Source organism: Symphodus melops (genome assembly GCF_947650265.1).
Source record: "Symphodus melops genome assembly, chromosome: 5".
NCBI classification, from domain to species: Eukaryota; Metazoa; Chordata; class Actinopteri; order Labriformes; family Labridae; genus Symphodus; species Symphodus melops.
The window spans coordinates 26,727,016-26,753,930 of record NC_136695.1 but is presented as its reverse complement, the minus strand read 5'-3'; the positions used below and the strand labels follow the sequence as shown (position 1 = coordinate 26,753,930).

Genomic DNA, 26,915 nt, shown 5'->3' with positions numbered 1-26,915 from the left:
TTAGTTCCAGTTTTACGGTGTCCATTCATTTTAAATGCTAAGAAGTGTTTGTCTGCACTGAGACGCACGCAACGACTTCTCTTTTTGTTCCAATAACACTGGCAACACTGACCAGATGAGAGATGAAGCCTCAATAAAAAGATAAAAGCTGTGTGTTGTGTATAAAACGCAACACAGCACAGATGGATTCGGAGGATTTGCTTGGACAACAATAGAGCAAAGTATCAGAAAATAACTCGTAATGGTCTGTATTATATCTGATTGATGTTATCTTAATAAACTATTTAACCAAGATTAATTTGTCATGGCCCTTTAATTCCTTTAATTTTGGTTATCTTAACTATAATAACACAACCACACACTGATCAATGTACCATTTAAATTGTCAGTAAATAAATAGTCCGAGAGTGGAGCCTAATGCTATTATCAGTTCTATCAGGAACAACTATATTACGCCCTATTAAACATAATCATTGGAGTTAATTTTAGGATAGAATCTGACATTTGCGTTTTTTTGTGTGACGCAAAGCAGCTTGAAAGACTTCAGTGAATCCTTCCCATGAAGTCAAAGTCACAGCTTCGACCTCCTCTTCTTCTAGTCATGGGACTGCAGGTCACTTGACAAACTCAACGTCTTTCATTAGGAAATAAGACATGATTTGATAAACCTGCCCTGCTCGAGCGTTGTTGCTGCAGGCATGTCTTCACAACCTTTAAAAAGAAATGACACAAGTGCACATAAGATAAGTCTTTTTCTATTTTCTTTGGGTTTTACCTGGAACTGGAGGGAAGTTTATCTGCAAAGCCTCACTGATTCCTTTAGAAGTGAATGTGGCCATTCTTTGCAGGACAGGGCAGCACTGAATAAAGAGAGCTGTCATTGGGAAGCTGACAAACTAATTGAATCATAAGTAAGGGGGCGTGGACATTCTTGAATTGAATTAACAGAAACTCAAGACAAATCACAGACTTTGATAAGACTTTCACCCATAAAGTCGGAGACGGAGACTGACACAGGTTTGTTGAGTTTGAGATGAAGACTGCAGTTTTATTCTAGAAAGACATAAGAACAAGACGTAATGTCGACGACGCTGGTTTGCCCTCTGCTCCTCCTCTGTTTACTTCCAGCAGTCGGTGAGTCAACAAAACACAAGTGTGTTTGTGAATGCTTATGTGACTGATTTAAAGAATACAAACAGGAATACTTGATGCAGCATCAGCCAATATAAGGGCTCATATCATGTTTCAACTTGTTGACATTTTGCTTTTTTAATGTTAGAAAGTCAAAACCTGCAATCTCATCTGCAACAGAATGTGTTGGGAAAAAAATTTATGTCAAATAATTGAAAATTTACAACTATAATTTACCAACGTGGTTACCTATGAAGTTTGTTTCAGTTTGAAAACTAAAGCCAACTTCAGCAATTAAAAATATGCAATAGAATATAAAAAATATAAAAACAAAAAAGATGGGCTGTGGCTTCATTTGCAGAGTCAGTCATCCCTCAACTGGAAGTTTGGGGGTTCGATTCCCAACTCGTCCTGCAGCCACATGTCCATTGTGTCCTGTATGTATGGGATTAGTTCTGAAGGACACTTTCCACAGCAGCTTCTGCCATCAGTGTGTGAATGTGTAGCTGTAACATGTGGTGTAAAAGAGCTTTGAGTCAGAACGTCTAGAAAACCTAAAAGCTCAAGTCCATTCACCAACATGAACAAAAGGTGCAAAGGAGGAGTTGTGCATGTATGTGCAGGTTTTACACTCAAGCTGCCCTCAGAGTCATTGTTGCAAATGTAGTGTTCAAAAAAATGCTTGGTTTATTATGAATTCAGGAGAATTACAAACTCTCTAACTAAAGCTCATATAGATTCTCTAGTATTAGTTTATTTATCACACTGGTTGGTTTTCCTCTTAAAGTGCTGGCCTAAACTAAAATAGACCTAAAGTTTAAAGAAATGTGATAATGTAATTTGTAGTGCTTTTTTATGATTATTATTATGATGATGATGATTATTATTATTATTATTATTATGATTATTATTATTATTAATGACAGTAATAAATGTTATCTATAAAGCCCTTGTTAGGAACTTAAAGACACTGTACATTCTTTAAAAAGAAAGAAAGATGAAGAAAGACAGTAAGAACAAACTATCAAACGTTGCGACAGTACACACAGGTCATGTGAACAACATATCAGCCACACGGGAACAGAACACACGTCACAATACATTCAAAGCCCTTTGGAAAACGTGCGTCATGTAGTGGTTTGCATGTAGATGGTGAAGGAGTGTTAAAATGTGTGCGAGCATTATAGTTTCAGTCTAACCAACACGTCTGTCCTTCAGCTCCTCTCTTCTGCTACACCTGTGTGTTCCCTGCAATCTCACCTCTGGACTGCATCCGATTCCCCCTCAAGTGTCCCCCCGAGCAGGTCTGTCTGTCCAGCAGAGCTGTGGGCGAGAGAGGTGAGGGTTACCTTGAGACACTGAATTTTTTTTTAAATGAATCAAAACTGAGAAAAAAAACAGAGAGAGAGAGAGAGAGAGAGGTGGTGGTGGTGGTGGCGCTGAGTTTTGTGTGGTTTATTTTTTGCGGGTTCTCATCGAGCTCATGGTGTTTTCAGGAGACCTCCGAGTGGTGTTGTACGAGAAGAGCTGCATCCTGCCCTCCCTGTGTGGAGTCACGGGTGAAAAGTACACCATGGGACTCAACTTCACCTTCACCAACGAGTGCTGCAACACACATCTGTGCAACGGAGCTGCGACACCTGCTGCACCCTTGTGGACTGTCACGTTAATGATTACACTTCTTATGTCATACAAATAGAGAAAAATAACAGCAAAGTAGAAGAAAGCTATCCAGTGTGGCACCCGGAGCGGAGCCTCCCTTTCTGTCCTCCTACCACCACACAACCACCACACTTGTAATGGTGCACTAAAACGTGCTTTGTTTTACCACTCGTGGTTTCAGGATGTTTTTGTCAGGGTGAGTGGGGATAAGTAAAACATGTGAAGCTCATGTTCCAGTAACTCCATGTGTCCTTGAAAGCTGTGATTAATAAAACTACCTCTATCAACTAACCCCTTACATACAAGTCATGTGATTTATGGACTAACAGATATATTCGCCCCCATCGTTAGACAACAAAAGGGGGAAAACGCCACCTACAGATGATCACATGCAGAGTAGTTGACCTGGCTTGTTTCAGGGAGCAATAAACAGATGAAGAGGATCTGTTCACGGTTAGACGGCTGGATGTTGTTGTGGAATTTTTTCCATTACCAAAGAGTGAAAATAAAGAGTGAGAAGATCTATTCAGAAAAGAACCCCAAGATCGATCTGGTCTCAGTGAACATTTATTCGAAGGCAAGATAAGTGTTCGAAGACCCCTCTCTCACACGGTGAGGAGAGAAAGAGGCCCCGAGAAAAGGCAAACATGAAAACTTATACATTTCCATCACACTACACAGATCACTCCCCCATCACGCCACATAGAGCCACTGCCCACCTGGCAGGGCACCATCTATCCCCTAGTGTGAGAAAAGAGACTACATGACTATTTACCATCTCCCAAGGCTGAGAAGGAGATGGAGTCCAGTGAGAAAGAGCCTGGGTGACTCTTCCCACATGTACCGAGTGTGAGAAACAGAATAAAGGGAACAAAATGATGGGAAACAAAACACCCAATATGCTGTGCATGAAGTATTCTAAGACATTTCAGATACATTTTATATGACAGATTCTATGAGACCTTCGTAGTACAAATGGAGTAAAATTTTCCATAACAATGTGTATAAAAACAGTTTGTCCTCTCGATTCAGACTGACAGGGCAAAAATCGAGTCATAAACATTACAGATGGGACCGATCCGATTTTATAATCAATATCGGTCCGATATTGATCAGATATCGGACTGACGGCCTCAATCCACATCACTAAATCAAGATAGGTGCTTGGGCACTTTTACCATTGTCAGCCTGCACAGTCTCATTTTGAAGAAGTTCAGACTGAACCACAAATCGTCTCCGCTGTAACAGCTCCTTCTTTGTGATCATAAGTTCAATTCTTACACTTCCTGTTTGAATGCAATGCCAGGTTTACTCCAGCTGTGTGTAGCCTTACACATAACACCAACAATACCACTATTAGTTATTGTATAGAATTTCTGTAATTAATTACATTTGTAATGTTAATTCACTGTCTCTGATGTCAGGCAGACCTGATACAGTTCACCTTGTCCATAAACCGAAGACAGCTTAGAGAGTGTTAACAGCTCTTTCTGATATCTGCAGGATGTTTTGGAGGACTTGTTGTTTACTCCAAGATCCTAGACTTCATAGATTAGTCTCGGTGGGTCAATGTGGCACGACCCTGATAATCATACTATCTTTTTTAATATATGCAGAGTCCTTTGGAAGTATCCAGGAGTTGTGTTTGAGCGTGACACAAGTGTGATGTTGAACATGTCTCCTCAAGTATTCGTCTGATTAATAAACGTTCATCAGCGTGAGTCTAAGGAGTCTTACTGTGTGAGGTCAAGTCTTGATAATTTCCTCGACAATCATGATGATAAGTATATCAGAATCAGTAGTGATAGGCTATCGGTACACATACGTATCAGAATCGGATCGGAGATGAGAAAAAGTGGATCAGTGCATCTCTAACAAATATACTCCAGAGTGTTTTATCTCTTCTTCAGTTGGACTGCATCTCGTATTTATCTTGTTTTTCTTGTCTGAGTCTACTCTACTGTAGGAATCAGACAACTATATGCCAATTCAAAGAACTTGGACTCTAAACTAAACATTCACATTGGGACAAATTGAAGAGCTTGCTGCATGGTGTCATTTTTCTTTGAGCTTGGATCTTTGAATGAGACAGCTGTAAGACATGTTTAGAGATCTCCCTCAGGGCTCAAACCGGGCTTACTGTGAGACGTTGATCATTTTATTGTCTCAGAAACGTCTTTGAGACTAATGAGAGAAAATGAGCAAAAACAAATCTACCTTTGGTCTTTGATAGTACCCATTTCTGTCTTCGACACAAAGTGAGACATAATAGGCTACAATGTCAAATTTCACTTTGATATGGGAGCCAATACATCCATTCATTTGTGGCCTTTATTTACTTTACTTTATTTACTTTTTACTTTCATTGTTGATACACCGATGTCTTTTGATTCTCACTTTTTTTTCTTTTTTTACTTCAAATAAGTTAAATTTCCATGCTGGACACTAACTTATAACATGGTACTTCTCCACCGTGCCAGTGATTTGACTCAATGAAGCTAGTTTTGGTGTGATTAAAAAAAAATTGGTACATTTTCTATTTCAGCTCATTCAACTTGTACAAAAGAAAGATATTGAGTCTATCGGATTGTTTTTCATGAAACAGCCAGTAGAGGGCGCCATTTTGTTTCATGTGTCTGCTTCCTCTTCCCAACCTCCAGGTGCTGTTGATTGGACTCCGCCCTCATTAGCACCTCACGTGATAAATCGCTGAAACGAATGTCCCACTTTCTAAGCTTAAAAATAAACCTTATACTTGTTAGTCTTGATGATAAGTATCGGGTATGGTGTACCTTTCACTGCTGTACACGCTGCTGTTCTCCTGTGGTGGACGAGCAGCAACATTTGACGCTTCAAATCAAACAGGCCAGTTCATGAAAGCTCCCCGAAGAAGAGAGACACCTGTCCTGTCCCCGCCTTACCTGCAGCTCCCGGTGTTCGTTGACTCCAGGCATCCGCTTGTGGATAAGGAGAATTTCTCTCCATCAAGGGGCACCGGACAGGAACCTTTACCTGAGCCGGTTCGGGAAGTCCTGCTCCCGAATGAGCCTCAGACCAGCCCGCCAGGTGTTTCAGGTGTTTCTGTGAGAGCTCTGTGTCGGAGCGGAAAGATTCTGGTTCAGGTTGATAAGCAGCTCCTGGGCCCTGGTGCAACACAGTCCCATGTTAAACTGGGAACATGTCGACCCAGTAAATCAACGAGGGCCGCTCTTTACTTTGAGTACAACTTTGACATGTGTGGAACAACACGGATGGTAAGTTGTGTTGCCTCCTGTTCCCATAATAACATTATGTGTTGGTTGGTGGCCCTGCGTCCAAATATCTCAACTTCTGTGTTGTGTAAAAGCACCACATAGAGTGAAACATTTATGGTCACCAAAGAATAAATCCTAGTCCAAACCCTGACTAAATTATCTCCTAACTTTTTCATTGGTGTACAAAAGACTGCTTTTTTAAATCTGTAATCACTTTGAGATTGCTACAAATACAATGTATTAATATAATACATTAATACAATACAATAATATAATATATTTTTTTTGCTAAAGTTTCACTTACAGCTGAAGTAAAATTATTAAAGTGGTGGAGTAGTAAAGGGAAATGTTGCAAAAAGCTTGAGAGGAATCAAACTACAGGTTTTTTTCGGACTCTATGACAAGCATTTGTTTTGCACAAAATCCACTTTGGTCAAACAGAAGTCCATCATTGGCTCCTGGATGTTGAGTTGTAATTTATAGCATACCAATCTTTAACATAAATGATTTTCATTTAAAATCCAAGTCTCAACACTGTTGATGGATTGATATACATAATCCCCCTCGGATTCATTGAGTCATATTTTTCATACCACCTTCTTTTTAGTTCCAGCGTGAGGTCAAATTTTAAGAGTATTCAGTAGTTCATGACAAAGTACCTTCAAAACTAATGACATGGCCGTGTTCTGCACTTTGATAAACTGGGGCAGCAGAAGCTCAGTCTTCGGGGATTTAAGTTGGGAACCAAAGGGTTGCTGGTTCAATTCCCTTTGGGGGCCAAATCTGGAAATTGGTCTGTTAGGCAGAGAGGGCGGCAGTTCCCCCCCCCCCCCCCCCGAGCATCCTCAATGCAAAGAGGATTTAAAGTGTTATTAAACAAAGACAATAATCTATCCTGTTGTTGTTTACAGATTATTAATAACCAGGTTGCCTATTTAAACACCCTACATTACGACCCACCAAAGCTCCAGGGACCAATCAGACGATCTGCACCTTTCAGCCTGCCTGTTTCATGTTATTATAACAAGTAAGCGATCAGAACATTGTGCGTTATGTTCTTTGTAACAAATCCGAGGTGACGTTTTTTATTTGACTTCAGGTACCAGTACTCGTACAAAATTGGCTACAAACCAAAGCTGCGGATGCGCAAGATCCTTAAACCGATGAGGCACCAAGCAAAATTCCTTCTGACTCCACGAAACGGTAAAAACCTGAGAATATTTATCTGAGAGTTTCTGTCCATTCATGAAGGTCTTAAAGTATGAGAATTTAAAACGCATATAGCGATTTAAGAAAAAGCTACTGTGGGCCTTAGCCCTCTAATTGTCCTATAAGCTCTATCTATCAGCATCTCAGTTTCCATGGCAAGAACAACCTGAGCTCAGAAGGCAGGCGAGGTTAGGATGACAAGTTACCACGTCGTTCTGAAAAGCAGCTGTTTAAGGGTTAAAGACGCATTATGAGTTCAAAGCAATGCTTGTCATTACACATTTCTCACTTTTTGAATTTCTTTTTCAGTTCTTCTATTTGACTTCAGGAATTAAGTAAAATGTTGGTGCCCCTGCCGTTCTTGTTTCTCGACTCTTTGTTCCGTCTTTGTTCAGCTCAGTGGGAGCGGCTGTTACCATCAGATCCGTATGTGCTCGGGGAGCCCATGTACTTTGAAGCCGAGGGTCCGTCCATGTCCCAAGACCAAAGACTGTACGTCCACACGTGTTATGCCACTCCTGAGAAGTCCCACAACTCCAAGCCACAATTTCCAGTGGTGGAAAACTTTGGGTAAAACGCCTCTCTCGCTCTCTCTGACACAGACTGGAGCTTCTTCTTCAGGAAGCGTGGAAGTTTTTGCTTTTGTCTGTATTTTCTGAGGTGCTCTTTAAGAGTCTCATTTTGTGTATATATAAAAAAATAAATGTTGTGGTTATCTCTATTTGTCTGTGAAGGTGTATGGCTGAGAGCAAAGAGGGTCGGTCCAGATTCATCCCTTACAAAACCCATGCTGTGAGATTCTCAGTGGACGCCTTCATATTCGAGGGAATGATGGACCAGGTGAGGGAAATGCTTCGAATGATCACCTTTCTTAAATTACGTGCACATATTTCCTGAAAGCCTCTTTACACCCACACAGGTTTTATTTGGATTATTCTGGCTGATTAAACCAGGACAGTCAGTACAAAGGTGGAACTATAATGAAAATATATTCTGCAATAAGTTCTATGCATGAAAAAGTAGGATCACATGTCATCAGGTTCTGCGTCCCATTTAACAGTTTGTTCTAAATGAGCAGAGTAGAGAAGCTGTCAGTCAGACCTGAACACGCCCACATCCCTGTCTCAGTCACTAACACCTGAGTAGGTGCACAGGGGCTTTAAATAGAACGCTTAAGAAAGTGAAGTGTTTTGATCTATCAAATCTATCTTCAAATCTATCTTCTCATGCAGGCGCTCTACATGCACTGCAGCATGTCTGTGGGCAGCTCCGTCCCCACACCGACAACCAAGTCCTGCAACTACGACACTTTCACACAAAAGTACGTGATTTATCGTGAAATAACTGAAAGATGTTTCATAAAGAGTTACAAACATGCTGTGCAGTTCTGAATAAAGAGGCTTTTCCCGCTTGTTAATTTTCTTCTCGTGGTCTCAGATGGGTTGAGCTGTATGGGAAGGACTCGGTGTGCACCTGCTGCGACTCCAGCTGCTCTGCTGCATCTGCAGGTAGGCTGTTCTGACCTCAGCTAACATCCATACATCCTGAACAAAAACAGCTTTGATCGAAATGTTTGCTGCAAAATAAAATTACGGCGGCATGATCTCGCTCTTTTATTCTGGTTTTCTTTTTTTATTATCACGCAGTAGCTTTTGTTGTATTACTTCTTGCTTTGTAAATCATGTCATAACTGCTGAAAACACAAACTCAGTGTTTATTTTCAGAATGCTGTCTCTTTATATGTTTGTCCATACAATAACATTCTGCAGTCATTTTCAAACAAATTAAGATAATCACCTAAATCCTTAATCAACTTTTTTCAGAAACCAAGATAGTCAGCAGCAGGCCGTGGACGATAGATGCCGAGGTGAAACGCAACAAAGGCCCAAAGAGGAAGAAGGTTCACGCCACAACCAAAAAGACAAGTCAGCCAGAGACGAGCAGAGAGACTCCACATCCTGAAGTGACTCAATCGGGTAAGGTGGAGGACAAGGAGTGGGAATGGCAGTTTGGAGGCGGAGGTGTGCAGGGGTTTGAGTTGGAGGAGGAAGAGGAGCAGGTCAAGGGCTCTGCTGCTGCTGCTGCTGTTGTTGTTGAGGAGGACGAGGACGAGGAGGATGAGGATGAGGAGGTGGTCACACAGTCTCATACGATATTTGAAGATGTCTTTGATTTTGCCAAATAAACATTTGTACAGTGATAACTTCAGTGCGGGTGGCTCATTATATGAAACTTAATGAACTCAGACTAATCTACTTTCAACACTGAGACGAGAACAATCAGCATTGCAAAGGAATATAGATGTATATGTAGCAAATCAATAAGTTGACGTTCCTGCATAATATTCTCAGATATACTGCGAAATGCACTTTCCCATGTTTTTCGAACTCGAAAAAACTCTTGAGAAGTCCGTCCTCTCCGTCTTCAGCCTGCTCCACTTTTCAGATGATGTGTGCTCAAACAGGCTGTTTTGGAGATGTTCACTTCATGACATCACAAAGGGCAGTAACCCCTCCCCCAGGTGGGTGTCACTCCCACAGCTAGGTGTTTGTTCTTCCCCCTGAGTCTGCCTTGCGAGCCCCTTCCAGAAAGGGGGCGTGGTCAGACACAGCTCATTTGCATTTAAAGCTACAGACGCAGTAACCGTCTGTTCTGAGCAGGGCTGTGAATCTGTGAATCTAGAATCCTGAACTTTATCTTTCACAAAATGCAAACATGTAAAACCTTCAGGAGCCTCGTTTTCATTCAGAATGATGAAGGAGTCTGTTTTCAGATACAAGTATCATTTATTAGATTTACATCATGCGTAAATGTAATAATGCTACGCGACAGTCATTCTGTACAATTTCTCCTTTACAAATGTCAGGTCATTTAATGTGGTAACTAAAGTTTCGACCCTGGAAGTGAAAAGAATAGTTACAAAACCGTTATGCTACTTATACACTAAAGGTTAGGACTTTGGACTTTACAGGTTCTATTACACAAGGTACTTACAAGAAGAAAGGAAAAAAACACTTGGTTTTATAACATTTGAATAGTTGTTGATACAGTGTGTCACGAGTATATTCGAGACAATCGTGTGTTGCGTATAATGGTGAACATTTTCTTCACATTTTATCCGTTTTTAATGACGAATGTGGAAGAAAAAACATGTCTTCTGAAAACAGACCATAGCGTCATATCACCTTCAGTTCAGACTCGGGTGCGTCCTGGATGAAGTGTGCTCTGCTTTTCTGGCACATTCGAGTTTCTCTCCTGTTTGTGTGCTTCATGTGTGAAGTGTGCGGTCCTCAGTAGTATGAGCTCAGGTGGGAGTGAGAGGCCGGGTGTCTGGTCATGGCTGACCCGGGATAAATGGGGCTGCTCGGTGAGTTCCAATAAGTCGACGGAGGGCCGAAAAAGTTTCCCGGGGAGACGGGCATAGGTGCAGGATGACCACCCATGAAGTTCATTTTGGGCTGGTGGCTGTGGTAAGGCTGGACGTAAGACATCTCAGTCTGATACTTAACAATCCCCGCCTCTGCTCCGTGATTCTGGTGCGTCTGCGATATGCCATGGAAGTCAAATTTGTAGGCGTAGCGCTTGCCGTGCACCTTCGTCATGATGTTTTTGTCGTAGTAGTAGCGCAGAGCTCGGCTCAGCTTGTCGTAGTTCATGTTGGGCTTGCTCTTGCGCTCTCCCCAGCGTTTGGCCACCTCGTCCGGGTCGGTCATCTTGAACTCTCCATTGCTGCCCTCCCAAGTGATGATGCCGGAGTTGTTGCTGTCTGACAGGAGCTCCAGCAGAAACTGCCACAGCTGGATCTGCCCGGAACCTGTTGGGAGAAATGAGGAGGAGGAGTTAACGAATCCTGAGTGGACTTCTTTGTGTGACTGAAAAACTGAAGTCTTCAGTGTTTTCTAATCTAAGGCGGCTTTACAGTGAAGGCTGCTGCCTTAACATGTACCCTCCACTTTAACTACTATGGCAAAACTAAACTAAATTGAGAGATCCAACAGCAGCTCTGGATGCTTTCGGACGCTCCGCTGAAATCGTACCCCCACAGTTCGGGACACGTAATCTTCTGTATGTCAATATGAAGCCATGACATCCAGGCTTCATTCAAAATAAAGTTTTTCAGTTTATTCCAGGACCCTGGACAGCTCCTCTGTTTCTTATGACTTTTTTTGTACCACATATCTAACGTTTGCTTTTCCACCAAATGTGACCTTTTCACTGTGTGGCTTGGATGAAGCGACAGACATCAGGGCACAAACCTACCCACAGGCCTGTGAGCGCTGGGGTCAGGCAGCTTGTATGGACTTTGTTTGCCTGTTCGGTTCTTGGATGAGCTGAGGGCTTGGCCTTCTGTGAGGAAACAGCAGGGCAAACAGTCATTTTTGGGCGATTTGGGAAGCCAAATTTTGTCGCAGTGTAAGCATGATGCAATTCTGCTGACGCAACAGGTCTTTGCTTGATGTTGACATCATTTTGGAAAGTGAGTGCCAGCCCTTGCTTGCTTTTCTCTCATGTTGCCAAAGCAGACAGTGTAAAGGCCTCATTTGTATCATCCTTACTGGTTTATTTGACGCTGGTTTAGATTCTTACCTGGGTTGGATAGTCGACTGCTAATGGGCCCTAATGTCTGGTATGGATCTGTAGGAAAGAAGAAAAACTTATTTTATAATTACATCGGACATGTTGCTGTGTTATTTCCACATGTGACCTGTAACATAGTGTGTTAATGTCTGATATAGTGTTACAAAACAAAAGTACTCAAAAGACTTTGATCCAGCTGCATGGCTGTAAACGCTTAGTGTCTTTATTTTTCTCTCAGTCTAAAAGCTGTGTTGTGGGAAGAATAGGATCATATGATGTGTTAAAATGTGAAAGATGTATAAATTAACGGAGCTCTGTTATAGCATGAAATACGCCGTCATCGGATAGTGTTGCAGTACTCGAGGTCGCTCTAGATTTTACAAGGTCTCGTCTCAGAATGACAAGCTTTTTGACCCGGTCTTGTCTTGGTCTCAGACTGGACGGATTCCAGATTTGAAATCAGTGTGGTCAAAACCATCACTGATGGGCTTCATGTTTTTAATGTGATAAGACGGAGAAAGTCCATTTCTAAAAGAGAGAAAAACTTCAATTCATCTGTAGATTTTTATCTCCTGGTTGCAACCTTCCCGGTGTTAGTGACATAAAATAACACCACATGCCTATATCAGTAAATAAATAATAAACATCTTTGTATGTAAACTATTTATAAAGATGTTGTTTTGAGACGTCATGTTGAAGAACAGAACTATTACCACACTCGAGTTCATCAGTATTTTGTCACAGTGCCTCGTAAACATTAGACAAGAAAACATGGAGTCTCCGGAGCGTGAATATTGTTTTCCACGTTGACGTTTGTAGTGAATGACCTGCTTTGAGGTCTCCGACATGTGGTGGATATAAAAGTGTTTGTGGCCTTCATACCTTGCATAATTCTTGGAGCAGGCTCTGAAACTCTGGTGCTGTGTTGGTGCTCCATGGAGGGGCCTTCGATTTGAAAGAAGAAAAGTGGTTTGTTTTTTACAGAAGATTATTATATTCACATGAGAACATCGAACTGAGATACTGGAACCTTAAAATCCCAACAGAATCATTTAGAGCAACTATTCCCAGTTTAGTTTAACCCACTTTTACGTTGGTTTGTTTTTTAAACATGGGGAGATTTTCAAGTAGAACACAGATGGTCTTGTTTTTGTTTCTCGACTTCGTGCGGGAAATTCAGATCTTTGCAGTTCAGATGCAAACCTCAATTTGCTCTGTCGGGACACAGACACGCTTCACTGTTCTCATGTGTTGCACCTGAAATGCATTCAGGGTGACTGAACAGACTATAAGGACACTTACAGAGAAACGTATCTCCTTAGTTAAGAAAATACAAAGCAAACGTTTTATTTTTCTCTTGTGAATCTAATATGCTTCCACAGGTCTTCAGCTGTGTCCTTATGTTTAATCCACAAATAGTAAATCTATATTTACTATAATCTATACCAATCCAGCAAATCATGCATGAAAACTTCATTGTAGTCGCTTGTTTATTTTAGTTTTTGTTGTCGTACCTTTTGGCACTGCGTTCATGGTTGTTGCCGGCCAGCTGTTCCTGCGGCTGATCTCATCGAAGCTGCTCTCTGCAGACACGCACATGAAGAAACGAGGATGAGACGAGACATTGATGGGCACATCTCACCGAAAGTCTTTGATGTGGACACTTCAGACATACGGAAAGGAAGTCCGTAAATGGTGACCGAGACAATAAGAGTTTGGAGGTCTGAAGATGACCCACAGTTTTTGTTTTTTTTTGTGGTGCGAGGACTTTTGTTCAGGCCACCCCTTGTCGCCACAAGACTGTGAATTGTGTCCCAGCAGTGGGACCCAGACCCCTCCGTTTCCTGTGCTGGTGCAGCTGTTTCCTGTCTGAAACTGGCTGTTGAGTTTTGGACTTGTCAACGTTTAGGCCTGTTTTGTGCCAAGGAACCTCTTTAGACTCTTGAAACTACATTGCACCATTTCTGAAAATCTCTCTCCTCCATTTAAAAAAAAAGAAAAAAATACTTAAATCATTCAAGTTGTTTTCTGTTATCTGATGGTTTAAAGATCACGACCCTGAGCTCACACCCATTGACTTTCAGAGACATCTAAACAATATGACTAGAGGGAAACAGTGGCAGTCACACAAAAAGTGAAGAAAAGTGAGTGACAAAAGGATTTGTATGTCGTGTATTTAGGCCAAACAGAGGGAAAAGGGTTTTTTTCTATCTAGCTGTTGAAGTAGTTTTTATTTTGTTTAAAGTAGTTTGATATTATAAATGTTAATGTTCGGAGGCAAATCATTTCCAAGTAGGTTCAAAGGGAATATATTCTGCTAAATGACCAGTCTAAAGGTAATATTTAATGTTTGTTTTGCAGAGTGGTGTTCATGTTAACAGTGCTAGCACTAACAGCCTTTGATCGTTCCTGCAGGTTTACGTCCACATACCTCTCATAAATGAGGTTTCAGTGTGCTAGATTAATCTGACAGGGCATATGTACAATTTTAAATCGAAATACTGCCAAGTGGAGCTGCTTAACAAGATGCAATCTGTTCACTGTGCTGGTTTACATCTGGGTTGTAGAGCAGGTCTGTTAACCGGAGCTACAGCAAGTCACTGGCTCCAGCCCTTAATGGTTGTCAAAACATGCAAGTTCGACCATAACCTATATAATCATATTCACTTTTTTCTTTAATCCTGATTAGTGCAGAGAAACATGTAACTTCACAAACTGATGCACACCAACTTAAAACCTCTGAGAACAAAAAAACCAATACGATGTTTCTTTAACATGAATGAACATGTTTCAGATTCGAGTGGATAATAATGCGTTTCATCCTGATAAGAACAAGCAGGTTAATAAACTGAGTTTCTTGGCCTGTTATTGAAAGGAGTGGATGATCTCACCTGCTTTCACCTGTAGTCTGGGCTGTGGTGGGGGCGGGGGTGGCGGCGGCGGTGTGTTGTTAGTGGGAGTTGTTGGGTATGAAAATGTTGGGCTACCTGAAGCAAAGAGAAAATACACATCAATATTAAATTCTCTTCAGATGGTTACAACTGAAGTATGTCATGCAGCGTAGAATTTGATGATAGAAAGATATTGAAGAAGAAGAGAAGGAGGCAGCCTGTGATGATGCTGCAGGTCACATATTCAGGAAGTTGTTTGTCGTATTGTGAGATTGAGCTCATGAAAAGGAGCCTTACTCTGCCGGAGGTAACTGAGGTGTGAGAGCAGGATGTCTGCATTGTATGCCGACGTGAGACGAGTCATGTCGTCCTTGGTCATCTTGCACAGCGCCTTGCCGTCCAGCGTGTGGAAGAGAATGACGTCCACCTCCTCCAGTACGTACTCCTTGATGGCCCAGTCCAACCACTGCCGCACATGGTCCTGTGTCCACACCTCAGGGTCTGACATTACAAGCATGAACGTGTTAAAAGCCAGTGACACTATGAAGCAACATCCTTCTTTCTTTCTTTTTTTAAAGCCATCATAGTACACAAACTACACATTTAATTTACTAAAGGTGCAGTCACGTTTTCAAGAAGTCACAAACAGGAAGTCGAATAATTTTAAAATTGATCATTTGGAGGTTTTTTGTCAGTTAATTTTTATTTGGAGTTTGTTTTGGATTTTTGTCTGTCTTTGTAAACAGCAGGGGGCAGTGGGCACCTTACCACGCACTAAGGCTGATGGTATCCATTTAAAGGTTGCAGGTGTGTCACTGCGCACTGATGCACTCGGAAGGGAAACTGCTTTTTTTTTCTTACCAGATGCAGCATGAAATGTTTGTTCGTTTGCATGATCTGAATGAAATGAGGAAAAGTGATTCATGCCTGGACATTCACCTTCTTAATGCGTACAAACTAACAGGAACGGTGCATCAGCGTCTGTGACACGTCTACACCTTTTGGTTTTCTTGAAGTGTAGCCATGAAAACATATTGATCTTCTTGATTGGACTTTGCTTTAGCTCAGTTGGTAGATCAGAGAATATGGTCCTCGAAGGAAAGGTAATAGGGAAGGAAAAAAAAATCCAAAAACTAGCCTTAGTACTTAATCCAAAGCGCTTCATTGTTCGTAATTAAACTCCATCAAATCAAGTTGACTAGTCTATACTGGATATCAGTATTTTACATCTCTTATTGAGTGTCATTGTCTCCATACTAAAAAAAAATAACTTTAAACTGAACTTCGCTTCTTCGTACAGTCTAAAATATGTTTGTGGAGATTCTCTGTCTTCCGGCTCATGGTAATATTTGAAGCTCGATCTAAAATCAACTGGACTTGGTTGAAGAAATGTCATTTCTCCTCCGACAGGTTAAACTTCAGACACCAGAAGAGGTCAAACGTCTTCAAGATCTTCAACCAAGTCCAGTTCCTTTTGGATCTAGCTTTAAATGGTACTAGACTACACCCCCAGTCTCTTTCCAGTTTTCTTATCTGACATCACTGGGAACTTTCCTAAAGCTCTGAGCTGCCAGTAATATTATTCTGTAAGCTTGAGTGTCCACATCCTCAGCTCCTGAATGTCCTTGGTTTTCACATCAGTGACGTAACATCCAGGTATTATTGAGCCGGTGACTCATGAACGATTCTTGTCAGATTTCTCAGATTTCTCTGCACCTGTCTGGAGAAATGTGTGAAAACGGGATCCCTCCTCAAACTGACTCACTGAAACGTGCACCGAAACACAGTGCGAATTGTGCAAGACGGAGATCCCTGAATTTGTAACCTGGTGAGTCTAACACTCATCGTGCATCAATGCATAGCTAAAAATAGTCCCCGTTAAATGCAGAGTGCATGAGGGATTGAGAGGACCAGTATTCATTAAACTGAAGGAGAATGGTGAAACAGCACAGCTCATTGATTGGGTGTTAATAGTCGTGTAAACCATTGGAGGATGGACTGATAATCAGGCTATATTGAAGGGGATTATTTCTAGCATAATTACTTCAGAGTATCTGGAGGATCATCAGTTTTTTTCTAATGAGTAACCTCACTCTGTCGGCCACTGAAATCATCTCTAAATAAAGTGGTTTCATATGTAGCTACAGGAAGTAGGATGACTAAAAATGGAAGTGTTGACAGCCACTTTCCACACATCTGATTAACTTTTAACGAGCTTAAAGTGCTAAAGTAAACATTTATAGTTCACACTTCTTAAACAGCCTTTCTTGTTATCGTCCCGGATCTTCTTCCTCTCCAGACAAGCAGAGCCCTGCTGCTGTTTGCCAGTTGTTTTGCAGAGTCGCTGCTTTAGAGAAGAGCGGTTAGATCTGACATGTGCTTCGTCTGACTCAGTCACTGATGTTGCACAAGCCCCGTGTGCAGCCAGCCTTGTGATGACTGTCTTCTGTAGTGTTGTAAAGTGCCCTGAGTGACTCGACAGAGCATCAGTTACGATCTTAATGTTAAGAGGTGTAATTGTTTTTTTTGTGGATGTTGCTTTTTGTGTGTGATACATTTTAGATGGGAACGTAGGTCAACATCTTTTTGATTAATTTCTTTGATATGACAGCTCGTCCTCCTTTTAGCCTTTTTCACACACTAAAAAATGTGAGGCAGGCGATCCCTCCAATCTTTCTGACTTGGGCGTTCACACGAGGGATGTTTGTCGCTTGACTTTTCCCGAATATTTCCGGCTGCGTTCTCACTTATCAGCTCGCCCTGACTTCACACCGTCATTTTACTCGGAGTCTGGCCGGGGGAGTTGCGAGGAAAGTCAGGGTGAAAAAAAAAAAGTGTCTTTTTACAGATAGAATTAAACCCCAAAAAATCTCAGGACACGTTCAGGAGTTCTTTGTGAGAGTAAAAGCTCTATGTATCACAGATTATTTTAGATTTTTAAATGTATTATTTTGTGTGATGTTTGTGAATTTCTAAAGCTTTTCAGTCAAGTACTTTCTTCCTCTTAATGTATTCGCTCCATGGAGTCACGAGAGCAATAAACGATGTTTTCAGGGTGAGTTCTTTGTAGCTCACCTGCGGGCACGATGACCCTCTTCTCCTCGGTGGGGGTGCTGCTGGGTGGGCTGGTGGTCTGGGGGCTGACTCGGGGCTCCGGGTACGTTGCCTGGTAGGACATGGGAGCTGCGTCGTTGCTCATGTGTCGGGAGCGTTTGGTGACGCTGCAGTCCACGGGGGACGCACGGCTTGAACAGAGAGAGAGAGAGAGAGCTATGAGTCAACGTCTCGAAGATGTTTGAAGTGTTCCTCACCGTCAGCTTTTTTTAAATCAAGCTCATTGCATCCGTCTGTTTGATCTGACTTCTTTTTTTTTTTATCATTGATTTCAAAGTTTGAAAAAGTTTGTTACTTGATAAAGTTTGCTCATATCTGACAGTCATCTGAATCTTAACTCTCATAGTAATGACACATAGCTGTTGCTTCTCTCAGTTGCCTGCCAGTGATTTTCCTCTGAGAAAGAAAAAAAGGGGAAATCTACTGTCCACTCGGCTGTAGAAAAAGTTCAAACGACCGGGGGCGAGCGTAGAAACTTTTCCTGTGCTATTAAAAGATCTGGATCCAATGTTTCCGATACCTTTCCCAATGTGGAACTTTAACAAGTCTATACATTTACAGACACACGACTGCAACTCCAATTAAAAACGTCCCATCAGTTTATCTTTTGGAGTGGTAACAAGTTTGTACTTTTTGCACTTTTATAATTGATTTAAATATCGTCAATGTGAAGACAAACTATTAAAACGTTCAAGTGAGAGTAGCTGTTACGTAGTACAATTATAAGGAAGCAGATAATGGAAATATGTTTTAAAGTGATACTCGTATTTTTACCAACAAAATTTCCTAAGTAGGGTTTTGATGTGATTCCTTGTTTCCAGAATAGAAGCACTGACGCGTCTTAATGTTGAGACAACAAAGGACAAAGGGTTGTGTGTAGTAGGATGTCGGTAAACAAATTTTTTTTCGGATCTGGAAAATCCCCCACTGCTGACCTGGATTGTGAGAATTTTACAGTCAGATAATCCGGGAACCTGCGCTCCCCTGTGGCCCGAACCTGACTCACCTGGTTCCATTGACGTGTTCGCCTCTCTTCCCAGAGTTTTGCGTCGCTGACCCCACCCACTCCGGCTCGGCGGGCTCGGGACTATGCTTGGACGACTGGTTGAAGCCCCCTGGCGACGTCATCTCAGTTTTCATGTGCATGGCGGGGGCTGTGGTGTATGCAGGCTCGAATATAGGCTGATCCTCACTCACCACTGCAAGCGCTTCCTGTCAAACAGAGTCACAGCGGTCAGTGTCGGCCATTAACGTACCGGGTCACAACCTGTGGAAACAGCTTTTTTTTCTGCACTGGGACTAAAGATGCTTCAGTGAACAAAATAAAAGTCAGACTTTGAGGTGTCTGAAGAAAACGTCACTCTTTACACTTGTCTTGTTGAAATAAATCAGAGTGATGAATGAAAACATTTACATTTGAGAAAGAGGAACGGCAAATACAAAGGAAATGGAAATTATATAATACTATTGATCTTAGTTGAGAATAAAAAAAAAAGATGTCGCGCAGGATATCCTAAAACAATAGAAAACCTCACTGCTTAAAATATCCACCACAACATAATACAAAGCAACATACTGTTTTTTTAGCTTTATAAAGTTTTAAGATCAGAAACATCAGAGTTTAGAGGAAGGAAATCTGTGAAACTGATTATTGCGTGCAGAATACGAAGTTATTTTTATTTTAACTCTGATGACCACACGCCTCTTTCTTCTTCTGTGGCCGGCCGGGTGACGATAAATGAATCTACTGAGAGGTTGTCCTGTGCTAAGTGTCAAGAAACGATTGTTCTGGTCATATTCAACCTGTTTCTTTTAGGAAATAATAATATTAGCAGCACTAGTTTGTTTTGTTTTAACTCAGTCTACAGTCAAGTCTTCAAACTAGCACAGACTCCATTTGTTTTCAACATTTAACCCTCTCAAGATTTCTTAGTGTTATTTATTTCTGACAGTCAAATGGCAAATTGTTTTTATTAAATTATAACTTCCTGGTTGTGCTGTTTTTGGCGACCCCTACTGACACAGTCAGACAATTATTGTTTGCTGAATGTGTCGGAAATCTTAGGGAGACCGTTTCTGTTCATCTATGGTATATAATAATAATTAACAGTCAAAAAGCTCCTCTGTGATGATTTAGTCATGGAGGCTTCAGTATGAATGTTTTATAACCAGTTTAAAAACTTTAAAGTTCATTTATATTGATTACAGTTAATTTAACACTTTATCAAACATTTCAGAGTGATGTTAATAATTAACTTTTCACAAACGGTGTGACTGCGTTAAAGACGCTGCACAATCTTAAAGAGCATCAGTCACCTCAACCACACGTCTATTTTGTCGTTAGAATTGGGGGTTGCAGAGAGGGGGGAGGCAGCTCAAGGTGTAGTCTAATCAAGATTTTGTTCTGTCTTCCTGTGTTCAGCACCTACAGCGAAGCCTCAAACCCAGCCTGAGATGGCCTCCTTATCCCGCGCACTCAGGAGTGCTAAAGCAGCGGACCTGTTGTCCTGTCTGCTGCTCAGATTAAGTGTGTGCGTGTGCGGTCGCAGCAATCCGAGTGCGTGTTTGTTAGAGGAGTTGAGCATTGTCTTTGGGCCTCGTACGTCACTGGCGTGCTTTTTCAGTGGCCTACAGGAAACCTGGCCGCCATTGTGCAGAGGAACTTTTGGCACAGGCCAAAGGAGAGGAAACGGTGGAGGGGGGGGCACACAGTGTAAAAATATGGGTCATTTTAAAGCTGGAAAACAAGCCTGTGGTTCGAGGAGGGAGGGGGGGGGGGGGGGGTCAGGTCGACTGGACAACCAGAAGAGTGAAGCCCTGATTGAAGTGCCGCCTTCGCATTGTGTTTTTTCCTCTCAATTGTTGTCCGAGTATTGTAAACCACATCTTAATGCATGCCACACAGTTTGGCATTTCCTGCAGGCTGCAGACAAACTCGGACAGAAGTCAGGGGCGTGTCTGATTTCAGCAGGCTAACACCTTTGCTTTAAAGAGATGTAACGGAGTACTTGACAGAACCGCCTTGACAGATCGCCCAAGCCAGCCACAATAAGGCGGAGGTAGTGTCTGATAAACAACGAGCAGCCAAATATACAAATACAACAAATATAAAAAACTAACCAGCAAATGTTTTTTTTCAAGATCGCACACATTCATCCAGAAATGAGAGGGGAACATCTACAGCCAGATGTGTCATCCTCTAAGTCATTTAACAGCCTATGAAAAGCATCCAATGAGAGCAGCTCGTTAAGTTTCAGGTCTTTTTGTAATTCAAATCCAGGGAGCAGCCATTTTCTTCACATCAGTTCTGACTTTTAGAACAGACTGCAAGAAAAAAACATGTTTTAGCTGTGAGGATTAATTAATGGATGAGCTCATAGTCAGCCATTTTATTTATTGTTAACTGTTTTTATGTTTTTGACATTCATTTGACTCAACTCTCAAATAAAATGTTGCAAATATTCTATTTTTTTCGCCCTTGATTCCTTTATGACAGTGAACTGAATATCTCCGACCTTTGACCGACAATCTTTTATCATATTATAAAAATGAGACAATGTGGAATGTGCCACAGGGCGCTGTTTCTCAACTGTCCACTAGAGGCTGGCTCCAAAAAGTGAGTAAGTCCCATATTTACAGCAGAAATGAACAAGTGTACAGCCTCATACGATGCAGAACAACAGCTCATTTTTTAATCATGCACACTGTACACGGTTTTGATTTAATTTAAAGCTAAGCCTTGTGCGTAATATTAGCATAATAAGAGGCGCGGTCCGATTTGACCTGACCGGTTAAAGCCGTTTGCCAGGAGGCTTAAGGCCCGCCTAGTTTTCTGTTTCTAGGTTGGTTGAACGTTGGGGGTGAGACAGCATTATGGCAAACGCCTTCTTTCCCCCTTCAAAATGTCTTCCTAAAGGTGTACCTGGTGGTCTACAGTACGTCTCTCTCCTCATGCAGAAATGGCCCAAAAATACAAGTGTAAAAAAATGTGCTAACTGCTAACCTTTAGTGAAACGAGCCATTTTGTCATTTGACCGAAGTGTCTTGCACAGCCACTTTAAATAGTTTTACTCTGCTTCCTTTTTTTGACCCCGGAGCTTGTTTTTTTTTTTTTTCTTGCTTCAGCTTTTATTTTTTTTGTCACTTGTGTTGTTTTGTCCTCTTTCCTCCAGTCTTCCTCTCACACACTCGCGGTGCCTTCAGAGGCCTTCTCTCTTTGTGCAGAAGTGAAACAAGGTGGCAGAGACTGAGAGGAGAATGAAAACAGCTGCACAAAGCAAATTCTCAGGAGAGCAAATAGTCAATATTTTTGCTCAGTGGTGAAGTTGATTTAAAAAAAAAAGGTAGGCTATTAGCTGTTGAACAGCCACACAACATGCTCATTTTGTACAGAGAACATTATGTGACAGGCTCATGCTTTCACAACCACAAACACTCTCCCGCTCTTTCTTAGCCTCTCTCTCTCTCTCTCTCTCTCTCTCTCTCTCTCTCTCTCTCTCTCTCTCTCTCTCTCTCTCTCCTCTCTCTCTCTCTCTCTCTCTCTCTCTCTCTCTCTCTCTCTCTCTCTCCTCTCTCTCTCTCTCTCTCTCTCTCTCTCTCTCTCTCTCTCTCTCTCTCTTTTTTCTCTGCACACTGATACAAATATACTTAAATGTGGCCTGACCGCCAATGCCACAACTGACTTCCTGTTCAATGTGTTTCTGTTGCTCAGTGACACAAAACAACTTAAACAAAAAAAACATGACCTTCAGGCTGAGCTTACACCTTGTGCGTCGATAAAGTACACGGGTTGTGTTTGATTCGACTGTAAACATTTTCTTTTTCTTTCTGCGAGAGCACAACCATGAAGTACTGAACGGAAACTTTTTTTCTCTTGGCTTCATGTCAGCAGCTTTACAGGTTGCATCATGCAGCCTTGCCCAAAAACAAGAACTTATAGCATGATCAGAGTGTTTACAGCGTGCACACATTTACACCAACTGTTACATGCTGAATAAATATTACAAAGCATTGTTTTGATAGTTATTCCCTAATCTACTCTGCAGTTTAAAGCAGCTCCAAACATATTTTTCTACTTTTTTTTTGGTATGATTTGATCCTGCCTGAGGGAGCTCTTTTGTTTAATGTGCTCATGTTATGAATCAGACCTGCAGGGTGTTGGTACTTTTGTAAGGACTTCAGGCTCTTGTTCTTTTAACGCAGGGAGAATCAATTCAGATGACTAAAAACATCTTGTCTTCTGCTGTGACATCTATTTTTATACTTACTGGGCGGTGTAGTCGTTTTAGTCATTTAATCCGTTAATCATTTATTTTACCTGTTTTTCCATCTTTTAACTAAAACAAAATTATCATCATTATTTCCAGATGCCCAAAATGACGTCTTCAAATTGTTTTCTTAACTCCAACCAAAGATTTAAAGCCCCAAACACTCTTAGTTTTCTGTTGCCTTCCTCGAACCCATTTTGGCATCATTCTGTTTGGACACCGTCTTTAAGGATTGTTTTAATGACAGCTTATCTGCCTGTGGTCAGCTCTCCTCCCAAAGGCTTCTTCAGTTCTAAACTCTATGGTGGACAGTGCTGGAAATGTAAGCCTGGATTCTCCTCGAGCTCCGTCCACCAGACAGTTTAGAACTGAAGAAGCCTTTGGGAGGAGAGGTTAAATCTTCACCCAGTCCAGCTGCCTTTGGGTGAAACTTTGAATTCTTGTTTTATTGTTTGGTCGGTTAAACATCAGAAAACAAAGCCGTGAACAAACATTCATAGATCATAGTATGGACAGTAGCCCAAATGGCAAAAAAAAGGCAAACTGATGTAAGACCAACTAAACAGCCATTAATCTTGTTGAAGACCCTGTTGCAGGTTTTAGTCTTTTTTTTATCTGGTAAAAAAGTCTTAAAAATAACTGAATACGTCCATCGACTTATTTAACCCGTCAGTTCTGAGGGTAACCTAACCAGAGGCTCCTCAGACGGTCAGAGAGCAATAACAAAACCTTTTCTTCATATACGTCTTATCTCTGCTTTGAATGTATTTCTGTTTTCATTTTCTAAAACTTGAACGATCATAAATGATCAAATAGGTGTTATTAAGGACCTATCAAAGGATTAATTGATGGTAAAAAAAATGTGCATTCCTCTCTTCTTTATAATTTAAATGATCACAAGTTAATTGTCACAAACTGCTCTTACATGTTTAATAAGTCACATAAGTTCTGGGAACTTCACCCTGCTCCTTTTGAGAGCATTTTCTCCCTGTTTCTTTTATTACCTGTGAGTAAATCTGTTCTGTTATTTTGTCTGCTGCTCAAATGAACTAATAAACTAAACTGAACTAACTAAACTAATGTCTAATGAACTAATAAGTATTTAGATTTTTTCTTGGACTCCCTCTTTGGTTTACATTAACAGAAAGGGAGGAAATAACTGTGTTGCAACATTTTGGTTTTCTGTTTGGTTTAAAGGGGTCACAAGCCAAACAGATTTGGAACTGCTGCAAAAATCAAAAACCAAGGAAGTGGTAAACTCAAACTTTCAATCCTGCGGCAACTATTTAGACTCAAGCCTTTAATTTTAATTAATTTTACAACATTTAGACTTTTCAGTAATTAATGTGTTGGTGGTGGTGGTGACATAATCACCAGTAAGAAATAATTTATTTTGACTATATCTCCCTCCTGAGCTGATGGATATCTGACATTAAAAAGAGGACTAGTCACGAATGACTTTTTACTTAGTTTGAAATAAGAGATTTAGTGATTTGTGTCGGTGTGTTTTTCTTGAAATTAAAAATTCAAAAACAAAAGCTGTTTCTGAGCCCCGTTTTTGGCAATAACCCAATGACTTAAACATACTGTGATCATACATCAATGGTTTCATCTGTCTAGGTTATAGGTTTGACATTTGCTTTAATAACACCGCTTATACACGAAATAAAGTGTAGTCCACAGTATCAGGCCACAGATCAAGTTGTGCAAAGACTCTGAAGCCTCCTCTCGCCCTGCATGTCTGAGGCAAGTGGCAGAAAGCAGAAGTAAAAGTTGAGCTGATTTTGCAAAGGCCTGAGCAGCTGCACTTTCTGCTACACAAACATCCATTGCGGTTTTGGCAGATCGCGAGCCCTTTGCCAGCACGCGGGCCTCTGCTGCAGGCCGCAAACACAGCGCCGGACCCGGGTCTGCTTACACCTCCCTGCCTGTGTGAGCTGACACTTCAAGGGTTAACGCTAACTTTGTCCACGGTGTTTCTTTCTGGAGGGGCTTTGTTGCCTTTTCGACTTTTGTTTTTTTCGAGTTGGGGAGCGGAAATGTGTGCGGAAAGTCTGAGGTCTGAGACAGGAAGCCTGCAGAGTTCAGATAACGACACCTGACAAGTTGTGCTCCCGTTTGCAGCAATAAATTACACTTAAAATAACCTCAAACACACAATCTGCTGCCACACAATGCAAGAGAATCATTAGGCCTATCTTCACAATAATGATAATAATAACCCAGTTCTATCAGTGTGTAATAGAACAAAAACAACAACAATATAAAATATAAATTTACGTTTTAACTGGCTAAATTGATTAATCCAGATGCAGGATATCCTTCATATCATTTAATTACTCAAGTCATATAATGTCCTTACGAAAAATGTGAATTAAATCCAAAACCCTCATAGGTATAGATATACTTTCTTAGAAACGAATCAAAAGAGGAAGGTGAGAGAAAGGCTTATTTGTTGTTTTTAAACGACTCCCCATTTCTTTATTTTGACAATGTGTCTTTATTCTGACGCCTTATTCGGCGTCAGTGTTGAGTATTAGTATAGACATAGTCATTATAATTAATCATTTTTAATCAGATCTGTTCGTATTTAGCATGGCATTAGTTTATTCAGAAGGCTGTGATGTTTTTTAAATTGCAGCACTGACACATAAAACTTACAGGCCAATGTTGCGTTTTTAGACGCACATTTCGTTTGAAAGATATTTGTGGGTCCACTGGTCATTTAAGGCTCCAATGCATCAAATAAAACACGTTGGTTGTTTGTCTTTAAGCCTTTGCTACATGTTTCGGATTTATTTTGTGTAAAACTCACTTTCACCGTAAATTCCTCGCGTGAAGGCCTTTTTTTTTTGTTCAGTGTTTTAGGTGGTAGGCCTGTATAGTAAAGCAGGTGTAGATGCAAATGTGTGAGATGTGAAATACCAGTTATGGTGGAAATGATTCCTCCTGTTGTTTAAAGAAAAAGCTCAAAATGTGTCCAAGTGGATCCATGGCCCATTCAGGGACACCTGCCGCGTGCGCACCAATTAAATCCCTTCATTAACTTCGGCCACTCTCCGTCAAAAAAAAAAAAAAAAGGAAAAAGAAGAAATCAGAAAGCCGTTTGGTAATGTTGGGTAGTTAATCTCTTCGTGTGTTTATTGTTGTTGTTTTCGGTTCTGTTTATTCGGAAGGACGAACTCGAATAAAAGCAGCTATTTTTGTTTAAAATAAGAAAAACGAATCGCGCGCGTGTGATAATCCTCTCTGGCGCGTGCATGCAGGCGGGCCACCAATTACTGTGTTTTTATCTGAGTGTAAAGATGTAGCGGTTAGTTGTGTTATTATAGAGCCGACATACAACCACGAACGGGAAGGAAGAGGAAATTTTGTACAAGAAGGAAAGAGTGGGGAGCTCGCATCACCGCCTCGCCTCTCTCACTCAGCAGCACTTTGTGTTGTTGGTGTGGGTGGCTGCCCTGTCCTTTCATTTTCCCCCCTCAAGTGCACCTTTAAGACGGATCAAACACCTACCTTTATCGTACAGTCCATTGCAGCAGCCTCGCGCTCTTTGTCATTGAGTCGTTTTGGGTCAATCTTGCAGCTAATTGAGCCGTAAAACTCACTTCAATGCATACACGGGTGCATCGGCTCTATGGCGCAAACCATTGCAGAATTTTTTTTGCTCACAGACCATAACCGGATGGCAAGTTTTCTCTCTCTCTCTCTCTCTCTCTCTCTCTCTCTCTCTCTCGCTCTCTCGCTCTCTCGCTCTCTCGCTCTCTCGCGCGCTCTCTCTCTCTCTCTAAATTGGGAAGTGAAGTCAC

General features: G+C 41.3%; 2 protein-coding genes across 6 annotated transcripts; one reads left to right on the top strand and one right to left on the bottom strand.

Annotated features, from left to right (window-relative positions):
* The first annotated feature begins 5,476 nt into the window (after window positions 1-5,476).
* Window positions 5,477-9,459, top strand: zp3d.2 (zona pellucida glycoprotein 3d tandem duplicate 2). The gene is made up of 8 exons (XM_079343647.1): window positions 5,477-6,047; window positions 6,959-7,074; window positions 7,147-7,250; window positions 7,652-7,826; window positions 7,991-8,096; window positions 8,489-8,577; window positions 8,694-8,764; window positions 9,080-9,459. The coding sequence occupies exons 1-8, from the start codon at window positions 5,577-5,579 to the stop codon at window positions 9,439-9,441; spliced, it is 1,494 nt and encodes a 497-aa protein (XP_079199773.1). The 5' UTR covers window positions 5,477-5,576; the 3' UTR covers window positions 9,442-9,459.
* Window positions 9,460-10,022: 563 nt separating this feature from the next.
* On the bottom strand, window positions 10,023-26,786 carry fli1rs (Fli-1 proto-oncogene, ETS transcription factor-related sequence). Of its 5 annotated transcripts, none has more exons than XM_079343690.1 (10): window positions 26,623-26,786; window positions 18,846-19,051; window positions 17,801-17,970; window positions 15,023-15,226; window positions 14,726-14,821; window positions 13,349-13,417; window positions 12,717-12,779; window positions 11,844-11,891; window positions 11,517-11,603; window positions 10,023-11,070 (listed from the first exon to the last, which is right to left on the bottom strand). In XM_079343690.1, exons 1-10 carry the CDS (start codon window positions 26,638-26,640, stop codon window positions 10,547-10,549), a joined length of 1,485 nt encoding a protein of 494 aa, XP_079199816.1. In that variant the 5' UTR covers window positions 26,641-26,786; the 3' UTR covers window positions 10,023-10,546. The 5 variants fall into 5 exon arrangements, with proteins under 5 accessions (XP_079199816.1, XP_079199818.1, XP_079199815.1 ...); XM_079343692.1 differs by lacking the exon at window positions 26,623-26,786 and adding an exon at window positions 26,032-26,521; XM_079343689.1 differs by lacking the exon at window positions 26,623-26,786 and adding an exon at window positions 21,843-22,442.
* Between the last annotated feature and the right edge of the window lie 129 nt (window positions 26,787-26,915).